Below are 26,479 nucleotides of genomic sequence, written 5' to 3'. Positions count from 1 at the left end.
CACATTGCAGGTTGTCCTTCGTAATGCCTCAAGTGTCCTGACACTTTTTTTCCTGACTTCACTTTCGAATCGTGTTCGAAGAAGTCTCTTTCTCAGAACACTTTAGTCGCACGAAAAGAAGAAAGGCAAGACTCTTTGGTTATCAATGTCTGTACCCAAGGTAAAAAATAAATCACTATTGAGTATTGAGAGAATATAACAACATATACGCTATAATTATGAGTCATGACCGAACATTGGACAACGTAATATATATATATATATATATATATATATATATATATATATATATATATATATATATATATATACATATATATATATATATATATATATATATATATATATATATATATATAAATATATATGTTGTGAGATTTAGCAGGTGGCCCCGCCGCGGTGGTCTAGTGGCTAAGGTACTCGGCTGCTGACCCGCAGGTCGCGGGTTCAAATCCCGGCTGCGGCGGCTGCATTTCCGATGGAGGCGGAAATGTTTAGGCCCGTGTGCTCAGATTTGGGTGCACGTTAAAGAACCCCAGGTGGTCTAAATTTCCGGAGCCCTCCACTACGGCGTCTCTCATAATCATATAGTGGTTTTGGGACGTTAAACCCCACATATCAGAGGATTTAGCAGGTGGGATGTGTCGCGTCCAAGCTCAAGGACGTGGCTTAGATTCAAGGGCATGATTGTTACATTTCGATGGGCGCGAAATGGAACATGACAAGTGTATTTATACTCAGGTGAACATTAAATAAAAATGACCACCCAAAAACTCGTTAAAAATGGTTAACCAGCGAAAGCTTTAACTTCTAACCCCAGTGTTTAGCAGTGACTTCCACCTGACGTGACACTGAGGCCTTTCAAAATTATTTGTTATTTGTAGGTGCTTCTTAATGAGGTTAGGCGCACTATTGGCTTGGGTTTGCCACAGTTTTTATTTCACATGCCGCACGTGGGGCCTCACATGATAACGGTCAATACTGCATGAATGGTTAAATGCGTCTCGAAATGCTCTAAAGGGACACTAAGAGCAAAAAACTTGTTCGCATGTTAGTTTAGTACAAGTAGACGATTCCGAAAATATCCCTCTTACTGCGACACGACACTTGGTAAGCGAGAAAACGTGCAAAAAAAACCGTCGGTTGAGACGCCTCCTTCCCGCACAAAGGCCTGCAATGTCATGAAATTATAAAGGCGCCTGCAGACTGTGTTCTACGTATCATCTAATAGATAAAATTGAGTGCATTGTAATCTATCAATACCATAGACCAAGCATACGAAGTTTCAGTAAATTTAGACGAGCCAATGCTGTGAAATTACGAAAATACACTTTGGAATTTTTATGCCACGTGCGGAGATTACGGCGCGAAATTCAAAAATGAAGTTTCAACTATGATTATCTCCGCTAGCAGTGAACCTATGACAATAAAAATCTTGACATTAGAGTTCGGAGAGTGCAGTTATTCGACCTTTTTTTCTTTAGTGCCCCTTTATTAACTTTGGATATCCTCGAATCACAGGCTGTCACAGACGTCTCAGCCGAACCCAAGGTGCTGCTGGAGAAACTCCCACCGAATGCGAACGTCCGCTTCAGCGAACGCGCTACTGCAATCATCACATTGACGTCACAACGCCGCGTTGTTGCAAGCGTTAGACATCGCGAGCTATCTCGGTGGTAGTGCCCGCCACCGGCACTTGCAGAATGTGTCCGCCACCGGCTTAGCATTCTCACTTGCGATTTAGCGTCGCTTGGAAGGCTGCCGGATCATCGGTACGCAGTTGCTGCCTGCACGCGGACTTACGCGCCTGTTTTTGTGTCCGGGCTGCATCATAGGACCAGGGAATGTAAGGTCCCTCACGTTTTTTTTTTTTATTGGCGCTCTTCCAGAGTTGTCCGTGGCGTACACATGTGCAAGGTTGCGGCGGGATTGACGACGGCTGCGGCTGGATGGACGACTTCACTAACAACGCAGCCAATGGCACGCATGCTTGAGTAGGACGCTCCAATATATGTAACGCCCCGCCGTGGTGGTCTAGTGGCTAAGGTTCTCGGCTGCTGGCCTGCAGGTCGTGGAATCGTACCCCGGCTGCGGCGGCTACATTTCCGATGGTGGCGGAAATGTTGTAGGCCCATGTACTCTGATTTGGGTGCACGTTAAAGAACCCCATGTGGTCAAAACTTCCGGAGCCCTCCACTAAGGCGTCTCTCATAATCATATGGTGGTTTTAGGATATTAAACCCCACCTATCAATAAATAATCAACCAAATGATGTAACCAATACCACAGCCAACGGAGAGTGCTCGTGACACCGCATTCGGGTGGTTTTTCGTTTTTCCTTGCCCTATACAGTTTCCCATTAAAACCGGCCGATGAAAAGTCATCTCGAATCTATCATTACTGCAAGCCAAATAATTATATCATGATTTCGGCATTTAAAATTCCAATAGTTATTACTATAACTTCTGTGGCTGCAACTGTGTGGCAAGAAAATCGCTTGATGAAAATTTGAAGAATATATACTGCACTGACATAAAAATGATGTTTTTGAGATGAAACCAAGCGCGTTAAAATTAAAAACTTCCCGATTTTCTAGACCTTATAAGTAAGTGACAGTGATTTGCAATGTACTAGATTAGTACATAAGTACTACAAGGTGCATTTGACCAACGAGTAGGTGATGATTAGTGAACCATCTAATTAAGTAAGCATGTCCTTTTTCTGACCATTCTTCGTAATTGTGGGAAACATTGTGTACAAGAAGTCGTTAGGAACATACGCAGTCTCTATAAGAACACTGTATGGAAACGTGTTACTCACGAGTGCGACCGATGTTGGCTATGTCTTGCTCATTGCAAGCATCGATGAAGCATACACCGAGTCGAAGGCCAGGCAGGGCCTCGTCCAATACATAAGACGTGAAGTTTCTCACCTAAGCGAGATATGTAAGAAAAAATGATGCAAAAGATATCAAAAAACCCTCCAGGCCAGCGCGGAACGCGCAGCACTGTCACAGCGAAAGCTGGAAGGGCGGCCTTTCAGAGCCTTCTTCACCAGATTTTCGGTGGATGCTGCCAGTACACTTGCAGGGTACTCACCACGCCATTATTCAATGTGTAGTAGGTAGGCAAGAGAACACCTACCGCTTTAGAGAACGGAAAGTGTACCTTTGGACAGATCTATCAAAGTGAGGTAGCGGTGGCGTACTGAATGGTAATGCCGTGAGGCTAGAAGTGCTGCTAATACTATCATCATCATTAGACAGACACATCTGTTTGTTGCTAGTTTGGTGGCCTACGGCCCATTTGCGCTATGTGCTCCTTGTGGGATTTTGTTTTTTTCTCGTTGCTATATTGCGACTCATGTGTCTAATTACCGCCAAGTAAATAAACTCTCCTTGACTGGAAAAGAACGTCGGTCCAGTAAAGTTTTCATAGTTTGTTGCGAGTGCCAAAGTTGGTACAACCAATGTATACAGTCAGATCCGCACCAAACAAGTCACTTATACAAAGATTTCAAAAACCTTCAGTTTATGTGTAAATACTATTGAAAGCTAACAAACATATTCATATAACTCAACATTGATATCACTGAATGAACGTCGTTCTCATTGTGCGTCGGCGTTCGAGTATAATAGCATGGTTTCAGGGCAAGGGTCCGATCTTGCCATCAGCTACGCGGCGCTTGCCAAGTAGTATTGATTTGAAGTGAATGCATGATGTTTACTATGGAACGAAGCTTGCACATGCCGACAGATACCTCGCGCAGTGAGACCAATGTAGCTTTGCTACATTTGCTACGTAAACAATCGCGGATGCGATGTTTCTCGCACTGTGATATTGCCTTGAAAACTTTACAATTGGACACTGTCACGTTCAGTCAACAGAGTAGGCACGAGTTTTTATTCTCGACCATGAGCCCATATCAAAGGTACTATGCATTTTGGTGAGATCCATAAAAAGATATTCAAGGCTTGTTACGTTTCTCATTACAGTGATATAACACAGTTACTTCCTTTATAATTTCTCCTCGCAAGTAATGAACGGTCTGTTCAGTATGCAGCGAACGTGTACGCTAAAGAAACAGTGTTATTAGAGAAGTGCTTACAGATTTCAGAGGCACAATTTTGAAAACATAAGCCTTAGGCATGAATTGTACCTTTTCATTGTTTGTACATCTATGTTGGTGCTGAAACAACTGCTCAGCTCTGACCACAATATTTCTATTCACAAAGACATGTCGATAAACCTTGAGTACTTTTGCAACCAAGCCCTCTTGAAATGAATTGGTGGCGCATGATGTGAACCTGTAAGTATTGGATCAATAAAGGTCACATATATCACACGCATGTTATGGTCATCACCTTTTCAATATACGCCTGCTTGGAAGCTCCAGTTGTTTTGTCCCTGCTACTTCAGTTGTTTTGTCCCTAATACCTTGCAGCGTGGCTGTGGATCCACATCAAGTACGTTTTAGCTCCTGCGATTTAACTCCTTCGCAGATTTTTATAATGACAGGAGCGCACAGAATTTCTCTTCGCAGTGGTAGCCGTTAAAGTTATGACAAGTTAATTAAAAGAGAATAAGATGTGCTCAGAGAAATCTAGGACGTTTGTTTCCTATATGAAAAGAAAACACTACCACTTTCAAGGAACACAGCCTTGCTCATCACGACAATATTCACGTTTATTTATTTTTATTTTCAGATTTACTGCCAGCCTTTGAAAAAGGCCTTTGGCAGGAGCGGGCAGAACAAATAAAAGAATGCGAGAACATACGCAAATACGTCCACAAAACAACCGCAACAATGAGCGGGAACAAAATAAAAACAAAAAATATACAATTACGCAATCAACAAAGTGACAGCAGGTACTTTTAACAACTTGTTTGGTACCAAGCCAGACCTACACTGATAAGAACTATTAATAATATACAAGACATGACTGGAAAGAGCAGGAGAAATCTGAACCGAGGTGCACCGCTAAACAAAACAGAGCTACAATGTGACACACTCAACATCAACAACAAAAAAAAGAAAAAAAAACATCAGAACAACATTATTGTTTCGCAATCACATATCAGTTTGCAGAAGTCGCGATACTAGGAAAGCGGAGTGACGACCAAGATACCGAAAAAATTACAGATAATCTGACAATGCTTTAGCAAAAGAATTTAGTGTAGTACAATCAATTACATTGGATGGAAGTCGATTCCATTCACGCGTTGTTCTCGGAAAAAAGGAGTTTTTGAATGTGTCTGTTCTACAGCTAAAATCCTTTATCTTTTTCGTGTGGTGTGATTGCGTCGAGCGCTTACCAACCAGGTCGATAAAATTACTCTTGTCTATTGCCAGCTTATCATGATAAAGGGAGTACAAAAACTTGAGCCGTTCAAGCTGACGTCTCTTTTGCAATGTATCCAGCTCTGATTCTGCCAAGATTGAAGTTACAGATACTTGCCAGCGATAGCAATTATGAACAAACCTGATGCCCTATGCCTATGCTTGCTTACGTTCTTGGTGAAGCTGTGCTGCAAGTGCTTATTACTTTTACCATTTATTATTTGGAGGGGCCCATGGAACAAATGTGCAAAAGCGAATCAAATTGAGTGCCGCGTCAGGAGCTTTGACGCACCTTTTTGTGAATTTCTATGTAAACGCACCTAATTAAAAAAAAAGTTGTTAGTGTAGTTTGTAAACTGTCTCAGATGGCATAACTAAACATCAGAAAGCCTGCTTGTGCCTCTAACTTTGGATATGTTGATTTTGTAATTAAAAAAGTATTTTTCTGACGATTGACATGCAAAGCTGATACGAATATGAGTTATACAGCAGTGGGCAACTTTATATTGATTCTGTCTGCCATGGGTTAAACAAATGACAATAACAAGCGATTACATGCGACAACGAATTTTATAATTGACAAAAGGGAGTGGTGGGAACCTCAATCATGTGATGTTTCTGGGCAGTGAACGACACTGTGTGATCTCGCGAGTGTTGAGCGACCCAGCGGTCGCTGGTGCGGCGCAAAAGTTTTGAGTGAGCACTTCTTTAATAACCTATAAACAAAACATATGATCAATAATAGACTAATAATACAAGAGGTCAGTAAAAAGTCAGCGGAATTCCAATATTGTGTTTCCTGGTGTACGTGTTTTTTCCTAACATAACTTCGGTAAATTGAATCAAGGTACTGTAATGTTTGCAGTGCTTATTATATACTCAATGATGGGCAATATCATAGTTTTCGGCTGATTCTATAAAAAGTTAATAATTCGTATAGGTAAACTTAACTGGTTAAAAAATCTTTTCACTCTTTTTAATACACCTAAACGGTAGTATTTCTCCACCTTTTATACCAATAAATTCCTGGTGAAGGTCTACTACTGCGTACAATATATTTTGATCATGTAAGCTGAACTAATAACACACAAACAACTGAAATTAGCGTGAATTCTTTTTTAAAGTAGTGAATCGATGTAGGGCAATGAGTTTGATACAGACGTTTAGAACGCATACATGCACTCATATTAGTGAAAATGTTATTTTGATTAGATAAGCGGTGTCTGAGATATATACTGTAGAAATATACTGGACACTTCGGGGGACGTAGTGCTTTCAGGACAAGAAAGAGAGGGGCGAAAAAAACTGACGAGACTAGGCCGAGGAATGCGAAGCAAGATGTGGGGGTTGCTTAGCAGAACGAGTCGTGGGGCGCTCGACAGTTCTGTGGAAACCTCGGGAGGAGGCGGTGGTTAGCGAAGCTAAGCCATTCTGCAGCTCCGCTGAACAATGTAAAATGAAGGGAACACGGTAGTGAAAGAAATGAGAGTGCAACCTTCAAAAAAACTGTCCATATTTTCTGTGTTCGAGATGGGAAAGTGCTATGCTACTGCTGCATTTTTTTAGTCTAGCTGGCATGGCCCTGACTGCAGTTTTGTTGTTTTTATTTGGTGGGAGGTGGTAGTTACGTTTTCGTGACCGGAGAGGTAAAGGTTTTCAAATATTCGCCTTTATAACCACTCTGAGAATGAAACCCTTCTTTCTATCGCTTTCTGACGAAAAGTGCTGAGACGCTGTTTTGACAGGGATATTGCAACAACGCTGGCCGGCGAACAGAACAGAAGAAAAAGAATTTCCGCAGGCTTGTACGCGCGTCGTGATACCTCCACGTGCATTACGATCCGTGGCCTCCAGACGTTTGCACGGACCCCTAAGTTGAGTAAACAGGTCAGTCTTTTCATAATTCTGTGAGTATATGTGAAAATCCTGTTGGCTTAGGTGACGTGATCTCTGTACCTTGTATTGTTCATTTATTTTGTTACGTTGTACTGAACAGTTTTTTATTTTGTGCTTGAAGCTGTTCGTTTTGAAGAAATACATGCTCATGCAATAACTACTTTTAGAACTGTTCATTACGACAAGTATCAAAACAGAGCGGGAAGTGCAAGTTAAACTTATCTTAAACATAGTGCATGCCAACTTAACCCTAAAAGTGTTTTGCAAAGGAGATGAAGCGGCGCTTTCCTTAAAAAAAGGCCGCAATCATGCAAACTGTAAGAACCTACTTTGGTAGAAGTGTGACGATGAGCACGTACTAAATTGTGACAGTAATAATCAGCATTATTATTTGATAAAATTAGGAAATTGTCGAGGTGGGCCTTTGTGATGCCTACGAGAGTGTTGCAATTCGAATATTTTAGTCCAAAATTGCTTTTGATTGTTTCAGCAAAGATAGAGCTAATGTTTTAGAAATATATAGGAAACATTGGCCAGTTTTGAACTTTGTTCACGTTACGGAGGTGTCTTTCTAACATGTAGCGGCTGTTTGACACTGGAGTACATGGAATCTGCTTCTTGATATTGAACGCTCATCCTGTTTTTGTGTGTTTGTGTGTATGTGGTTGGTTTTATAGGTTGTTTGTTCTCATAGATTTGCAGACTGTATAGGATTTATTGGGTGTGCGTGGCTTCAATGTTCTCAGTTTTGTGCCCCTCACATGATTTGCAGTTCTAGTAGAATACTTTGCTAAATTATGCAGAAAGCAAGCAGCTGAACTATTGTGTCGTCAATGAATCTAATGAATTGTCCTTCGGGGATGGTTAAGAGTTGTTCCTGGTGGCCACGCTTTTTTCGTTCGTCGCGCATAGCTTTGCACCATTTCGGGCTTCATTTGAAAGCGCTGCGCCTAAACTTGCGTGTTGTTGATTTCATGTGATCTGTACTGTGTGTGTTTTTTTTGTTCTTGTGGCTTTTTGCATGGTTGTCTTCTTCTCCCAAAAGCTGGGTCATCAACAAGAAACAGGAACCTGTTTTGAGTAAGTCAAAGAAAAAGAACTCCAGTGTTTTCTTGAATTTCATCTGCTAGACCTCTGAAGAAAAAAACACGCAGCAAATCAGCAGTGCGTGCATGATAATTGAGACTTTCTTCATCTAAATAATGCATGAAACAATCAGCACACAGTATATAAACAGCGGAGCAAACGTTCAAACAAATACTTATTCACCTCACTGATATTCTGTCTGGACGAAGTAAGTACATTCGTAAAATACTCCGGAAGTGCCACACGAAAGCTCGGGACAGCCGGAGAGAAAAACCTGCGAAAAATGGCCCGGAGGTGCCACGTAATCACTCCGGCCAGCCGGAGGGAAATGCATAAAAAAGCACTCCGGCGGTGCCGCGCATTAGCTCCGGTCGGCTGGAGTGAAATTTGTGTTAAATTTACTCCGGGTGTGACACGCGATTCCTCCGGCTAGCCGGAGCAAAACCTTTGCTCCTGCAGTCCGGAGCGAGAATTCCTTCAAATAGAGGTGACGCTAGAGGACAAGAGTTTTGCTCCGACCTCGGGGTAACATTTTTGTTTTAGTGTAGGGATCCAGTGCTGTTTTTCACTTCATCAATGTTTGTTGCATCCATTAAAGCCGCTGTAGATTGTGCTTTGGTTTTTACTGTGGTTGTGGTTCTGACTGTGCCTCTAGCTGGAACTTTGGTAATGCTGGCCATCCTCCGCGTTACATGTGTTCTGGTGTGGCCTTGTCCCAGAAATTGACATTGTCCGGTTTGGTCTAGGAAGCATAAGAGCGGAGGGTGCAAACTGCGAGCTTCCTGTTCCAGGCAATATTCAACTCGGCTGCATTGCCTCGATCATGAATGATATCGAGATAAATGAAAAGGGAATCTAAGCTGCTGTGGATAGTCTTTCTAACAGCTCGGCTCCTGGTCTAGATGGTATATGTCCGAATTTGCCTGGGTTGACTAAAACTGCTATTTCTCGCATTTTCGCATGCCTTTTCCAACAATCGATTAAGCCAGGGTGTGTTCCTAATGGATGGGAAGTTTCTAAAATAGTACCAGTCTTCAAGTATGGAGAACCGTCATTTATCACCAACTACTGACCCATCTCACAGACCTGTATACCATGCAAATTATTAGAGCGCATCATATCATCGGCATTATGAAGTATACCTAACAAAGCAGAACCATCTTTTCAGCAATCAGCACGGCTTCCAACGGGGTCACTTTTTCAAAACGCAGTTATTCGAGCTGATCACAGACATTTTCGAAGTCGTAAAAGACTCATCGCAAATGGACGCCATTTTGACCGACATAATATAATAGCTTCACTATTATAATATACATAGTCAGGTTCTGATTTGGATAATGAGTTTCTTAACGAACAGGTACCGATTCGTCACTGTCAATGAGTTTTCTTTCCCAATACCACTGGTCAAATCAGGGGTGCACGCCTCAGGGCTCTGTATTGGGGCCTAATTTATTCCTGCTATATGTAAACGACATAAGCAACTACATTTTAGCTACAGTTAGACTATTCGCAGATGACTGCGTATTTATAGACGAGTAAGTACCATTTCTGATAGTGATGTTTTGCAATCCAACCTCACTAAAATTACTCATTGGTCTAAACAGTGGCAGATGAAAATAAATACTTCCAAACAGAGGCTGCAACTTTTACTAGGATGTCTAATCCCACGCTCGCCCATTATTTGATAAGTGGCACCATAATTTTGCGTACGCTTACAATAAAATACTTGGGAGTTCAATTATCTTTTAACCTTTCATGAAATGACCATGTCAAAGCAGTCTATAGTAGTGAATGCACAATGCTAGGCTTCATCTGGCGTAACCTTTACTTGGCAAACAAGTATACTAAATTATTGTCCTATACGACATTAGTTCTTGCAAAACTGTAATATGCTTCTTTCATTTGAAACCCGCATAAGCCTTACCTTATCAACAAACTCAAGACAACCAACAATAAACGTACCCTCTTTATTACTAAAGATTATTCATGAATATCCAGCATATCTAATCTAAAGAAATCTCTGAATGTAATCTGACTACAAAATAGAACAATTTCCTGACTTTTATCTAATTTTCACAAACTTTATCACTAAACATCTTCATTTACCACATGCCACATGAGGGCTGCCCATCGTATTTTTCCGCGCCTTGATCACCTCTTTAAAGTGCAATCCTTTTTTGCTCTTAATAAATTCTTAAATAAATCCCCCCTTTTCTCCCAATATATCATTTGAACAAGCTATTTTACGACATAGTTTCCTCTATGAGTCATGAATGTTTCATAATTAATCTTAACAATTATTTTAATGAACACTATGATTGTTGTTGTGCATATACTTTTGTTGGTATTCTTTGCAGACTGTATTTCAATGAGCGAGAATTATCTTTTTATTGTATTGTTTTCTTGTTCTTTCACCATTGAAAAATGTTTTCCTTCATGTTTCTTGTGTCCTTTCATTTTTCTATTTTTAGTAGTACATTTCATTCATCTGCGTTGCGTTAGTGCTCTGTTATGTTATGATAGTTCTTAGTATGTATGTATGTGTTTGTTAGAGTAAGTGTATAATTATATCAAGCGTTTTATTTTTTATTTAATATGTATTGCACACTTGTAGAACTTTATTGTATTATATCTCCCCTATGTAATGCCTACTCAGGCCCTTAGGGTATTTGAATAAAAAAAAACTACGCGTCACAAAGTCCCTCGAACTGCTACGGCATCGGGCTGCCGTATTCTGACAACAACAGCTTCATGAGGAGACGAAAGGTCTCGCGCCACATTTTCATCAATCTTCTTCTCCTTATGTATCACGTGGCAGTCATTTGATGATGCATCGTCGGACCCGAGGCGATTGCGACACTTCAGGACCGTGGCAGCGCAAACGTCTGCAGGATGTGGTTCGGTGCAGTGTGAACGACTTATTTTGCCTATGACCCTCGGCACTCACATATCCGAACCTCTAACATTTGTCGCAATGGCGTGTCCTTCGAAAGAATGGTCATACAGGATGCCGAAAGTGGACTACCTTGACACTCGAGGGCAGAGATTTCTTTTGAATGTCATTTTTATACAGCGAGACGTACCTACGCGAGACATATGTATTACATTGGTGCCATCAACCATTGGCTTCACAAGACTAGCCAAGTATTTGCTGGAAACAGAGATTTCTACATCATAGGTGACCCGCCACTGCCCAGTGGGATGTACGAGTGAAGCTTTAGGCCATCAAGTTTCATAATTTTAGAAAATGTGCACAGAGCAGTCTCAAGTGCAATGCCGATAGCGACTCGTGTTGTCACTCTTCGCGGCTTTATGGAGCCCAATGCACTTCTTGGAGACCACCACCGCGGATGCCCCTATTCCCTACGGGAGGGACATGGACGCCTGTGCTTGCATTGGAGACACAGTGAGCCAGAAATCCAGTGGCGCACGCAGAAACAGTAAGATACTAGCAGACCGATAGCAACAAGTGTTCTTCAAAGCAAACACATGGAGACTCGCTCGCTGGATTCCATGCCGACAGGTTGTGCCCTCGCGATCTCCGACGTCAGCGTAGCTCTAGCGGACTGGGCTCACCCTACGTCATCTCCTTACGCCGACCTCAGACGACAGTGTCGCTATGATCGACTGGACTTGCTCTACGCCACTTCCTGATGCCGAAAAGAGATCCCGCAAGTGTTTCCGCGTCCTCAGACTCCTGTGACCGTGTTTCCATCTTTCCTATCTCTCATATCCCCTTGATATGTCGTCGCTCTCTGGCTTACCACCTCACGCCTCTTTCGCTCTCTCTACACCTTTCTTCCTATTCTTTTAATCCCTGGTCACCCCCATCCCTAGTGACCTACTGTTGAGGTGTCGCTCGCTGAAGCAGGCAGTTACGGGGCTCACTTTTCTCTTCCTTTCTCTCTTAGAACCACTTAGTAGAAGCAAACAGTTCGTCTTCGTCCAAAAGTGGGAAATGTTGAAACTTGAGAACAATCAAAGCAGCAAGTGCATAACATACTTTTAATCTTTCATTGTGCTTCCAAGAGGATGTACTTAATCATTGTCACGACCTGCATTGTTTATCTAGATAAGATATTCGCATAAAATATATTACTCAGCACAGGTATGCGATATCTGAAGCAAATGTACAGTATGTTTTTTACTTGAAAAAATTCCGAAGCGCATGACATCGTGGTGCGGTCAGCGCTGCAGTCGCATGCCGGCAGCAGCTCGCGCATGCGCAGGCACTTGAGGAGCACTGAGGCAAACCGCATCGTATTAGACAGCGGGGAGCTCTGCCCATATTGCCGGACAGCATGCTGATATTATTGTTTCTGCGGTAAGTATACCGATATTTTGTAGTGACTGTTTTGCGATGCCAACCTATCAGTCTTCATTGGCGATAATGGGGTTCTATAAACAGTACTGGACACGATACGCTGCTTTCTCTTTCATAAAGCCGTGGTACTGAAAGCGTTCACGTACACTTCTTTGTGTGGGCACCACAAGTACACTGCTAAGGAGACGGCCATAGTGAGCAAGTACCGTGCGTGGTATTTACTTCACCCAAAGTGTCCCGCCCACTGTGGTCAAGTGGCTGAGGTACTCGGCTTCTGAACCACAGGTCGTGGGATCGAATCTCGGCTGCGGCGGCTGAATATTAGATCGAGGCAAGAATGCTTTAGGCTCGTGTGCTCAGATTTGGGTGCGCAGTAAAGAACACCAGGTGGTCGAAACGTCCAGAGGCCTGTACTACGGCATCTCTCATAATCATATGGGGATTTTGGTACGTTAAACTCCACATATCCAATTATATATATATATATATATATATATATATATATATCTATATATATATATATATATATATATATATATATATATATATATATATATATATATATATATATATATATATATATATATATATATATCAACGAAGCACTCTACGGAGGTGGCCGTGCCGCTATGCGGGTAGGGCGCAATAAAACAAACAGCGCGCTAACTTCATCTTTGCGGCGAGAACTAGGCCGATATATTTTGTAATAAACTCTACCCGACAATACTGCCACTGCGCCCCACCGTAGCCAACGACGTGGTTCAAGCATTCAGCACTACGCCTCTCTTGCGTCTGCACACGCGCGAGATGCTGTCGGCGCGCAACAGCAGCGCTGGTCGCATCATTAACGTATCGCTACGCCACACTCTACGAGATTCCCCTCTAAGTGCAAACAGACTGTACATACCGCGTAAATTTTCAGTGCCCAGATTGTACATTTCTAATGCAGTGTCAGCTGATCCAGCAGGTACGTGGAGTGTGGCGCAAGCCAACGGGACCTGAACTATAGGCTCCACCTATTTCGGATTATCTTTTCTGCCTGTATGAATAAAAGTTTTTTCTCTCTCTCCCCATTTGAAGCTGCTTCATTGTAAGTTGCACCTCGGTTACCACTGCCCACGGCTTGGTTCACGCCAACGTGCTGTTTAAAGTCGTGTGAATAAAGACAAACAAATTACTGCACAATGTGAAGGAAACTTTCCACTGTTTTGCCGACTCACTAAAGCTTTACGTGCTCAGCCACCTTACAAAAAGGATACTTAACGAATCATGGCGTCTTTTGATCGTTTCGTTCGTTTTTTCTCTGTCGCCCTCAATATTCAACTTTCTTTTCCGATTTCTCTAGTGTAGTGTAGACAAACAAGCATGCACCTTGTTAACCTCGCTGACTCTCGTTTTCTTGTGACTTTTCTTCTTCTGAAAGGCTTCGTAAATTTTTTATGTTTAAACATCGGAGCCTTAGACAAGGTAACTACGTCATTATTTACTCCAGAATGAAAAATATGGCATATTTTTCACGGCATTCGCACACCACAGCACATATTGTGACTTTCTGCAAAAATTTTGTACATGAGATCTGACGCGCAGAACGAAACATCCTTGGAAAAGTTTGAGCATGCATTACGACTCGCTACTTTCAAAGAAACTTTCTATTTCACAGCGAAGTAGTCTCCTTGGGCCCTCTATTGTTGTCGTTGGCGTTCGTTTCCATGGCATTACCTAAAACTCTCGTGCTTCCCTCCGGAGAGGTATAAGCAAATTGAGAAATAAATAAAACAAAATTAATCTCCTTGGCGAGGCAGGGTTGAAGCCTGGAACATTGTGGTCTCAAGTGCCCAAAGCGCTGGGTTGTATTTATAGAAAGCACACGTGAATACGAGAGGGGAGTGGAAGTGTGGGCAACTCTCCCCTCCTTCCTTGTGTGCACGTCTGTGGTGATCATTGTCGCTTCTCGACGCTGTAATGTTCGTTTTGCGGCTGTCATGCGCGCTAGTTCACTTTGTGTCATTGATCGCGTTACCTGTCAGGCAACAGCAAGTAGCCGAAATTCACTTTTAATGAACCTACATCTATTGTAAACAGTGCAGGCAAATTGAGCCGTCACTGTAAACGTAACATATAGTTGTCGTGATGATGATGATATCAAGACGTGTTTTGTGGCATGCTGGTGGCGCATTTAGCCGTCATTTTTTGCGCTATATTTTTGCGCTATTGTGTGAGCTACGTCTACTTTATACTAATGCCTTGAAAGAAAGAGTGTTGTTTCTAATCAATTTGTAATTGTTATTAGTTTATAGATCGTGCACAATGTATTCTTAATTGCTCTGAGGAGAAGCTGTATACGAACGCTTAGTAAAACATCTATAAGGGTGTATTGCGTAAGATTGCATAAGAGTGGATTGCGTATTTCTGAACACGGCACGTAAAGTCGTTGATGGCGCATCATATCTGCGGTGATGTTTTAAAATAATCTCTGCTCCATAATCTACTGCGCAATGACCGTGGGATATGCTATGAGAAGGCTTCAAGAAAACTTTGCTTGCTAGTAAAGCACACTAGAAATCCAGGAGGCTTTACTTTTAGAGAGGTATTAAGGCGAGTGATGTATTAGCCAACTTGGTGTCCGTGCTCTCTTCTTTACTAAAAAGACTAGTTAAACAGAGAGAGATGAACAAACAAAAGACTCATTGTTGCCTTCTACATAACACCCTTCTTGTCTGCGTGTGCAAGGTGAAACTGTCAACGTTCAACAAAAAGTTTGCAAAGAAGTTTTAATTTGCATCGGCCACAACAATGGAACTGTAATTAGGTACTAACTAAAGTATTTAGGTGTATAAAACTGGAAGTTACAAGTGCGATATCAGAGAATTTATCTGTAGTGCTTCATTTGCTAAAGATAAAACTATGAATGTTGGACAGATAGTTTCTATGCTAACTTAAAATTTGCAAAAACCATGACAATTAAACAATGATAAAGAACTAACTAATGTATCCGTGGAAGCGTAATGATATAAAATAGATAAGTATCTCGTCGATTACATTCCACTTGATAGTATATTGCGTGTGTATTTCAGATGCTTCAAGTGTTGGTGTTGTGTAGAGCATGGATGAACACCGGAAGGTGTTTTTGGTACTACCCAAAATTGTATGGCCAAAATTCAAGTTTCATCGAATAAGCAGTCGTACACTCTTCATTATGTCTGAGGCAGTCCTAAGTTTTCGCTCATTCATGGTTATAACCTAGCGCCTTATTAGAGCTTCTGGTTTGTTCTTGCCCTATCACTGTATACGTGGTAACATCTATGAATATTAAGTTTGTAATATAATGGTAACATGCATATTTTCACGTTTGAATGCCCTCAAAAGTTTTCAGGTTCGGACATAGTGATTGTCTTCTGCTGATTTTGAGAGCATATATGAGTGGAATCAACCATACAGAAACAACACTCGTTTAAAGTGAATCCACACAAACTTGTGTGGTGTTGGAGGGGGGGGGGGTGGTAGACAGTTAGTACTATTGGTACTAACTGGACAAATGGACAAATTGGACAAATGGTATATTACTCGTAACCAAGCCATAAGTCAGCTGATAATTTTTCAGCAATGAACATCCGAAAAACAAAAGAGATATTTACCACCTGTCCCTCTTCCTTGTACCATTATCGTGCATCATCACGCATATCAATCTGTGCATCACACACAAAAACATAAGTGTCCACTTGGTTCCAACTCGTCAGATCAATTCTGCCACATTTTCATCCGCTAGTTCATGTAGAGGGGCGAAATGAAAGTAACAGCTCTAATGTGTGCAATGCAGCTTCTCACACGCTCGTGACAGGCATTATCTCAAAGATCATTTTAAGTACATATTGTCAATCTAAACGAGGCGCATGGATTAGACAAACACCTGCTAGCCCATCGCAACGAGCAACAGCTACATCAGAGGCTCGTAATTTTTTAGTGATCGCCTGATATAAGTGACGGAGCGCAGTTCGACATTTCGCATACTTTGTAAAAACACTGCTTTCGTGCACGCATGACGCAAAGGATCTCTCACGGACACTTCCTTCTTATTTCTAATCCTCATAATGCAAATCATAAGTCTTGGATGCCATAAAAGCCTTGCTCAAAGTGTGCTTCTTCAGTAGTCATGGACGCACGGGTGACATCTGTGTTCAACGCTTGCAAGTACTTACGGCCCTTTGCGTTAAAAACGCTGCTAATTATCAGACATGACGCCAGATAAGTAGCAGAATGCTGCTAACAAGGCTTGACGCCACCGATGGGAATCGACTAACTTTTCAAAGCGATCTTTGGTGGCAGCGGGAAATAATTTAAAAAGGGATCGAGAGAGGCAATAATGAAAAAGTGGCTTTTGCACACTCACCTTTTTGTGCGAATATGAGAGGGCCGGTAGCAAGTTTTCAAGGAAAGCGTCATCATCGCCCAGTGACAGGTGCAAGTCACAGTACTGGCCGCGCACTTTTGTGGCGCCGTACTTGTTTTGCACCACGGTCTCGATGCACTCGTCGTAAGCTCCCATATCAGACAACGTACCCTGAAGCACACCGGTTGGGTACTTGGCCGAAGCGTCAATTACTACCCATAAAAATAAAAATACACATTATTCAAAGTGTTCCCAAACTTTAGGTCGTCTTTTAAGGTAAGTAAGCACATATTATAATGTTAATATTTGAAGCTTACCGTCAAAAAAACCACAATATGTATATCAGAGGCACAGTATTGGAGGCATCCGAAAATTTCGACCAGCTGAGAATGTTTAACATTCACCCTAAATGAAGTGACTGGGCTTGAAGCATTTTCATCTGCATTGAAAACACTCCCGCCGCAGACGAGATACGACCCCGTAACCTGCGGGCCAGCAGTCAACCGTAATAACTCTACTAGACCACCGTGAAGGATATAATAAATTGTAGCAGGCAAGTCAGGGCCAAAGCTATGCTGTAAAAGGCTAAAACTGAGGACGAGAAATGCTCGTTTGTCGACGTGGTTATCGCATTCAATAATTGAGCTTTCACAAGAGTACTTGTGAACGATAAAGGTCAACTTGTCAACTCGGCTTTCACCTACACCATAGAGCCAGAAATCGCCCAGCAAGTAGCCATTACATTGGCACTTTTGGAACCAAATAGATGGAGGATCCACAGTGATACTACGGCAGCCATGCAAATATTTGCCACAGGAGTAATTTTTAGACAGGTTCTGGCAATGCTCAAGAGAAAAGTAATAAAGCCTCATATGATTATTTGGTTTCCTGCTCAAATGGGAGAAATGAACGGTACTCCCACGAACTCAACGAATCTGCCCACAATGCTGCACGAGTACGTGGTAACCATGCAGCCGCAAAGCAAGAAAATGCTGAGGTTTCAGAATGGAAAGATGACCTCTTTTCGTACAACGAGCCAGCGGAACATTTCTATCTAGGACGCAGAGTCTTCTGCCCTCCACACAGTAAGCTAAACAGAACTCAGGTCATTACACTTAGACGATTACAAGTAAACACCAATCTGAACCTGCTGTTGCCTAACACAATTTATCCGGAGTTCTGTGTTCCTACAACATGCCATAAATGCCACGACCCCTTAGATCTTGCGCATATGATTTGACCTTGCTCCACGTTACGCATCGACAAGGAAAATACTGGAGAACAACGCGACGCTGCTCTACGCAGTACTACATTAGAGGGACAATTATGGACAGGCTAATGGGCAGGCGAAGCGTCTGAAAGGCTTGGTCTTTCGGTCCCAACGTGGGAGCGGCCCGCTTCGAGCTAAGACACTTGCACGACCTATTGGACCAAAATAAAATTCCTCCATCTATTCACAGAAAGAAGGGTGTATGCCAAATAATTTAGGAAGACAGATGGTGCATATTGGTTTTCAATAATCTCACAAGCCCTTTGGATGAAAGTGATAAAACAGCGAATACCTATAACTATAAATGTAACAGTCTCTCGCCATGAACATGGAGCGTATGGTAGGACAGGCTGGATACGCAGATGCCTGCTGGAAGTTCCCAAGTGTTATAAAAGGGAATCATAATTTCTTTTTTTTTCTTTTGAGTGCTCTCAAGGAAAACAAACGTGATCTGTTCAAACAATCATAAACAAGAGTTCCTTCACAGCCAAGCCGGAAAAGTCATCTGTGATGTGCGTGAACCCGTTGGTGATTTAGGTTATTTGAGTGACGTCTTTCATTCTTGTGACATCCTAAAGATAGGGAGGCTGAAAGGTCATTTGGCGACACCGCTGCCATCTATAGCAGCGGAACTGTGAAAAGGTTTTAGATAAACTATACAATTCACGCAGACAGCCAGGATGATCCTGATAATGTTTCAGAAGAGTTATGCTACCTGCTAATTGAGTATGTACAAATTCGGCCAACCTTTTTACTGCTCTTTTTAACGTGTAGATGAATTTGTAAGTAGTGTATTTGGCTGTCAGCTTCGAGTAAATGTATTGTGTTTCAAATATTAACCGAGTAGGTGAAGAATAGGTGCAGATATTTTCATATAGCATTTTTTTATAAATGGCAGAATTTTGGCACCGCATAGTGAAGTATAGGCAGCAACAGAATAAATCATTACATACATTTTTATTGGTTATTTTACAGACTGTTATTCAGGAAAAGTTGTTGCATTGCTTAACAAGGTAATGTGACGCAATTTAACATAGCACTTGACCTTTTTTCTCCTACTTTTTTGAAGTTTCTACACAGATTCAAACCACAAGTATCCTGCTGTAGCTGCAACAATATCCTCCGAATGCATTACAATAATAGGCGAGCCTACTTTTTAGGAACGCGTGTCCACTTATAGGTGGTAGGAAGATGGAGAAATGTACCGCATATGTTAAATTGCTAGGGCGAGGAGGGCTCTGCGGTAGACCTTTGACCCCTTTCATGGGGCACCCTGCACATGCCTATTTTTTGCACGTCTACAGCATCCAGGTGGTATGAATAAGCAAACATGGCATTCCTAGGAATGTAATTTCGCAAAACTCCACACCACGAACATTTGAAGAAAGAATATTACTCAGATAGTTGAGCCCCGACGGACGCGGTGGTCTGGAGGCCAAAGTACTCAACTGCAAACGCGCAGGTCGCGGGATATTCCCCCAGCTGCGGCGGCCGCATTTGCGATGAAGGCGAAAATGCTGTAGGCCCATGTGCTCAGATTTGGTGCACGCTAAAGAACCTCAGGTGGTCGAAATTTTCGGAGCCTTCGACCCTGGCGTCTCTCTCAATCGTATGGTGAAAGGTATATTAGGTGACTCCCCTCCCCCTCAATTGATCAAGCCATCGGAGTTGTGAATCAAGCGAACGTTCGTTACTTAGAGCATTGCTTCCAAGCGAAGACGACCTGCTGTTACCGAGACCAAAATCGCCATGAGCGCGTTCGGTAGAGGCAGCTATCTGACACGGCAATTCAAATTAGTCAAGTTCATGCTATGCAGTTGGCATAACAGCCTGACCATCGGCGGTAAAGCCATAGTTGTGTCCTTAACTTGTGAAGAGATGATTGAAGCACCATGCCAGAGTCATCTTTTTCAGGCCTTCAGAGTGGAGGGGAAACATCTGGCGGGCGCAGTCATTTACATGAGCGTTAATTGTGACCTAGGCATGAGTGTCGTATTGTATCAGACCAGCTTTGAAAGTTGATGCCAAAAAAAAGTGGCATCAAGGGGGACTAAATAAAGCCTGCCTTACTGACTGCTAAGAAAAAGATGCGCTGGACTTCCCAAGACCGCCTAATTGGCGTTGGAGCACAAGTAAAAAAAAAACAAGCACTTAAGTACGTGTTTTTCGAAATCGCTTGCCACGAAAGTGAGTGTCAATTTTCCCTACAGAGATTTCAGCACTTTGATGACATCGAAATTGCTGACACGCCAGCGTCTCAGCGCGCCGCTGATTGTTCAGAAGAATTCAACAGTGTGTTCTTCGAAAAAAACGCAATGAAGTTGCGTTACCCTGGAAGTTGACTCTTGTCGACAAGGCCGACAATCTCGAAGTAGCCCTTTCAAAACTTCACAGAACTGATGATGTTTCGTGCTCTCTGGCGCAAGGGCCGTTTGATGGCCAAAGAGTGCCAGTTCATGGCACAAGAGATGTGGACAATGATTGTGATTAGCGGCCGTAATAGGGCCTTAAAACTTTTCCCCTAAGGCGCGTAAAAACAAGCTTCACAGAATTGTTCGGCGATTTCCATGAAACGACGAAATCATGTGAGCTTATATATATGATAAGGCTATCAGGCAATACAATAATAACGGTCATGTTGAAAAGGTTTAGGGCATCGCTTCTCGCCCTGAGCAACTTCTAATTCACCTCATTGTTAAAGGACAAATTGTTGTCCAAGGCGTCCCGCATTCGTGGTCTGTATGCATTCCTACGCTATAGTGGAATTTTGAGAATCAATACAAGGCTTGACAGCGTCAGACGTAGTGAAGTGTTCGTTACTACTGCCAGCTGCTGCTGATGATGATGCTGACCTCATATGAATGATGCTCACCAACAAAAGGGGCGATGGACCAAGAACCAGGCGGCAGGATGCCTAAATAAATAAAAATGACCCCCATTGCACATCCTTCATCGTCGGCAACACAAAATGGACCCTGCTCCAGAGTGGTATAAGCGATACCCTTTTTCGGCTGCGCGGGTGTTTTTGTGTGAATAATAGCCGCCAGTGTGAAAAAAAAGGTGATCTCTAGATTCAAAATGTGTTCAAGATTCAAGCTCCAACCTGCCTCAGTCTCTAGCGCACGGCTACCAACAGACAGGGTGAAGAGATTGCACTCTTTTCAAGTTTTGGGTGTTAATTTGCCGGTCCTGTTTCTACTAAAGAACCATTTCTTTTTTCCTACATTTTAATATTTTTACGTCTGCCGTCATTCGGGCAATTGACTCACAGATTCGCAGTAATATCTAGGTGGGATAATTTTAATGGCTCTCCGTTGGTTTGGGTTGCGACGTGGCTTGCCTAGAGTTGTTTATTCCGACAATGCTCGAGCTTTTCGTTCTGCCAGTGATCACATTGAATTGATGTTCCGAATTTTGCGCAACTTCGCTCTACTAACCACATTCTCTTAAAATTCATTGCAAAACGTGGTTCCTGGTGGATGGATTTTTGGAAAGGATGATCCGCATTGACAAAAGAGAATGTTGTAAATGATTTGAACCTCCCGCAGAAATGGCACGCTTATAAGACTTTCAGAACGATGAATAGTAAAAGATTGTTCAATGAAAAAAATAGGCAGATCCCACGTACCTTGGGAATCGACGTTATGCAAAACATCCGGAGGGAGGGTGATCGTTTTGTAATTTTTTAATGAGCCACACGCCATGAAATGACACTAAATACATGTATGGCTGCTGCAAGCACCTACATATGTTGAAGAGTTGCGGATGTTTATATAACCATTTATTTGCACATACGTAACGGTGCCAACAGGAACAAGAGTGTTAGCAACACCAGAAGCAATAAGCTTATATTATGAAGCGTTGGGGCTCGCGTGGATTGTATCCCTGGACGGTGCTACATCAATCAGCTTAAGCAGATGGCATTTAACTAAAATTGACGTAAACCCGACGTGACGGCTGTATCAGAGGAGTACTTATGTATTGTATATAAAATTGTATTGCCAGCACTGCAACCACAATTGGCGTTTCACGAACATTAAGGTCTATTTGAAAAGCAGTTTCGAGACTTGCCGTGGCTCTGCGGTAGAATGCTTGATTACCATGCACAATTTTTGGGGTCGATTCCTACTAGGGCCTTAACGTTTATTCTTTGCATTCGTAGAGTCAATGCTGCTGATATCAGTTTCTACCTAACGCTTACGCGTTAAAGTTGCCCCTGTGCGTTCTCTTCTTTCCTACAGGAGATCGATTATGTGTCAATCACCTGTAGCACATACCCGCACACTTGTGCAACACTTTGGAGGGAAGGCTTTGACGACGTACGGTACACGACGGGATTGTGACATTATTCATGATTGGACCAGCGCACCGTATTCGTCACACCATCTTCCCTTCCATAACAATTTTTGTTCACCCCAAGGGTAGGGGGCGATCACAAGAGCACCCAGACATGACCAGCGAGATAGAGATATAGATAGATAGATAGATAGATAGATAGATAGATAGATAGATAGATAGATAGATAGATAGATAGATAGATAGATAGATAGATAGATAGATAGATAGATAGATAGATAGATAGATAGATAGATAGACTGACAGACAGACAGACACCAAAAGTGCTTGAAGTACGCAAAGAAATGCTCGTATTTTTTAGAAGACGCTTTTTGAGATGAATGTTTAGCTTAACGCCTTTCTCATTTGGCGCTTTTAGATGCCGAATCCGATTTAGTGCAACGCAAAAAAAACAGACTGATGTAATAGAATATGGATACTCTGGGAGAGATTCTAAGTCCGAAGAGTCTTTTCGTGTTGAGAGCACAGCCCATAAAAGGGCATACCAGCCGCCCGTTGATGACTGTCAAGTTTGATTGATTGACATGTAGAGTTCAACTTCCCAAAACCACCATATGTTTATGAGACGCCGTAGTGGAGGGCTCCGGAAATTTTGACCACCTGGGGTTCTTTAGCGTGCGCTCAAATCAGAGCACACGGGCCTACAACATTTCCGCCTCCATCTAAAATGCAGCCGCTGCAGCCGCGATTCGATTCCGCGACCTGCGGGTCAGCAGCCGAGTACCTTAGCCACTAGACCACCACGGCGGGGCAACTGTCAAGTTTGCACATGAGCCAGCGTTAGCAACCCCAAGTTTGCACATGAGCCAGCATTAGCAACCACGCCCTTATTAGAATCAATGTTCAGAGTAATTGCTCGAGTATGGCTTGAGATTGTGATTGTAGTCTTCAGTCAAATTGATATTAAATATGAGCAACTACTTTAAAAAGATCATTACATAAAAAGTTTAGTACTACGGAGACACTTGAAAATACCTTCAGCGTGCTTCTAGAACTGTTTTCTTTGGTAAGCGAATTTCTACATTTTGAATTCTGAACTCGTCCCCTTGCTAACATTTGCCTTTACTGCACAAATAATTTTCTGGAAACAATAATAAACAACAGCGATTTATGCTGCAAACAAAATTATTTATTGAAACAACACAGTTCTTTTTTTTTACTTCAAAGAGTTCAAAATAGCTGGATTATAAAAAAATGTGTTTGAACACTAATAACACCCCCATCATGTGGTCCAGAGATTACAAGAAATAGTAAATCTAATATAACTATACGTTTGCTTCGGGGATCGTTTTAGGTGAAACTTCAATACGACTTGGTAAACAGCATTTTTGGACGAAACAGTTCTTGCACTACAATGTTATGCAATAACCGGTGCCGAACAAAGTGTTGATGGTAGTGTCCAGCGAAATGGTTGTTCAGTAAGAGCATTTACGAGGAAAAGCCTATCCGAATAGTTAACTTACGTTCGTGTGCGTTCGTTTTCGAAGAAAGTAATTCGAAAAGCTATTTCTAACATGCATTGTTAGACAGGTGCAGTGTACTCACGTCTCAAAGCCCAGGGCTCTAGATCCTGGATGGCTCGCGTAAACTGCAGCAAGCCAAAAGTGCAATCAGTAGATATGTCGGCTTGCAGTAGTTTTCGCGTCAATTCACTGCGCCCGGTAGACATGAACTGCTTGAGCATGATCTGGATGTCACTGAGAAACTTTGATCTTTTAGGTGCCTGCTGTGTCGCTGGTGTCGTTAGCAGTAATGTGTTGAGTGTTCCATTGAACTCTGTTGGGATGATGTTAGGGAAATTGTGGGTGGGAGAGTGTCTTCTAGAATAAGTTGTTACTTCTGCTTCTGCTGGCTGTTCTTCCGACCATTCTGAGGTCCCTGATTTTGTAGAAGCCGATGTCGTCTTCATAACTCTAGTGAGCCCTGATTCTTCGACTACTTTTTCTTCAGCACTTTCCACCGAAGCTTGTATCATGGGGTTGCGTACGCTTAAAATTATTGGTCGCATGGTAGACATCTGTAGATGCATTTTGTAAACTGTTTCTTCAGAATCCGTTTGTTGAAACTTTGTGGATGAGGTTTGCATGGTTGTTTCCACATCCTCAGAGGTTTCTAATCTCGTCCAGGCACTTATTGGCGTCGTGCTTTGTTCACAGAATGCTGGCACTAACATCATTAAGAAGCTAGTAAGGTATAGTCTATTCACAAGCTTCATTTCTGATGACATTGCTTCGTCTGCTGCCAGTTTCTGTACGCATGAACTGAAATTGCCAACGAATGTCAAAATCACCTTGTTGTTCACAAAAGTGAAGCCATGAAGATTCAGAAACACTATAGTAGAAGACATGACTCACCTGGTAACATGTGGCTCTTCAATACTTGCTTAAAATATTTTGCTATGTAAATGGACTATGTACCTAAATGAATGTATCTTCAAGCAGCCGTCTCAATAGAGTAAATGTGAAGGAGTATTACAACACTTAATACACTTCCATTCACAACTTCAAGTAATGCGCCAAATAGGCTAAATGACTGCTCGACTGGGTAATCACACCAAAGCGTTTTTGCAAACTGGCGCTAGGCGCGAGCGGCAACTTGTTTGGGTCACTCGTTTGGACGCAGTTTCACAATGACTGCCAGATTTCCCGGTAAAAAAACCGAGAGATGTAGGCAAACTTGAATATCCGTTTATAGGTGGGTGTTTCATTCGTTCATGTGCACTGCATCTGCAATAGTAAAAAAAAGAGAGAAAGAAAGAGGTCAAAGAGAGAGAAAGAGAAAAAGAGGGTAAGAAAGAAAGGAAAAGTTAAAAATAAAGAAAGAGAGCTTTGCGCTATTGATGAGAAACCTGATGGAAGGCGCAGCTTGGCAGACGTTTTTGTTTCTCGTCATTTTTTGTTTTAATTTCTACTCTTGTTCTAGGCGTTTCTCATATTTGCTTTTTTTCTATTTTTTGCCGTTTTTTCCTTACTGTTTTATGCTTTGTTTTTTCTTTTCTTGTATTATGCATAGTTTTGCCTGCGTTCAGCGAAGAGCAATTGTTGTTTCTGTTTGCTGATGTATAAAAGTTATCATCACCAAGGCACTTGTAAAACAAAAAAAGGAAGATTTGTCCTTGGCGCGAGCGCATGTTCAATATTCTACACATGGAGTGTTAGGCTGAGTGACGATGACACCTCACGAAAATGTACGGCAGCCTCGCCGCCGTAGAGTGATCCGCACTTAAAAGGGTAAAACAAAAAGGAGAAAACAAACCACGTGCTCGTAATCTCAATTGTTAGGTCACAAGATCAATTTCTTTGGGTTCGTTCTGCACGTTTTGTACGTGCCACGGCTAGCAAAGTGTGGCAGCTGATCACATTTTTAAAGCTTGGTCTGTACGAAATGCGTGCCAGACTAGCACGTCCTTCTTCTCACAGCGAAAGGCCTTTTGCTGTATGAATACCATTCGTCGTCATTATATCAGTGCCAGGAGCAGTTTAGTTAGTACTTTTAAAACTCTGCACATCTTTAACTTCATAAGAGGTTAGTTAGTTTGATTTCCGTTTTGTGAAGCAACCTTAACTCTTTCAATTTTAGTGTTAAGCCCTCAAGTTTAGTTCAGAATAAAACTTTATTTGCCCGACGAATGCGCCCGTACCAAGGCTGCTATGTTTCCACCTTTGTAAGAACACCTTGGAGGTCCTCAGGCAAGGCTCTGGCTGAATTCTCTGTGAAGCAAAATTCCAGAACTTCTAAATAAATTGTGCATAAAAAGCGTTGCAATACTAATCACCAGCTTTGACTTTTTACAGAATATTCCTAGTACGCTAACAATTGG

General features: G+C 42.1%; 1 protein-coding gene across 1 annotated transcript in view; it reads right to left on the bottom strand.

The window, feature by feature from the left end:
- Nucleotides 1–25,369, bottom strand: part of LOC119161144 (nose resistant to fluoxetine protein 6) — a 111,106-nt gene extending 85,737 nt beyond the window's left edge. Inside the window, exons 1-4 of the mRNA XM_037413496.2 lie at nucleotides 25,014–25,369; nucleotides 24,205–24,920; nucleotides 17,034–17,245; nucleotides 2,821–2,932 (exon numbers count right to left, since the gene is read on the bottom strand). Of these exons, the coding sequence (XP_037269393.1) occupies nucleotides 2,821–2,932; nucleotides 17,034–17,245; nucleotides 24,205–24,886 (1,006 nt within the window). The 5' untranslated portion in view covers nucleotides 24,887–24,920; nucleotides 25,014–25,369. The remainder of the gene's footprint in view (nucleotides 1–2,820; nucleotides 2,933–17,033; nucleotides 17,246–24,204; nucleotides 24,921–25,013) is intronic.
- Between the last annotated feature and the right edge of the window lie 1,110 nt (nucleotides 25,370–26,479).

This window comes from Rhipicephalus microplus, chromosome X, assembly GCF_043290135.1.
Source record: "Rhipicephalus microplus isolate Deutch F79 chromosome X, USDA_Rmic, whole genome shotgun sequence".
Classification (NCBI taxonomy): Eukaryota; Metazoa; Arthropoda; class Arachnida; order Ixodida; family Ixodidae; genus Rhipicephalus; species Rhipicephalus microplus.
This window is presented reverse-complemented; position numbering and strand designations above follow the sequence as displayed.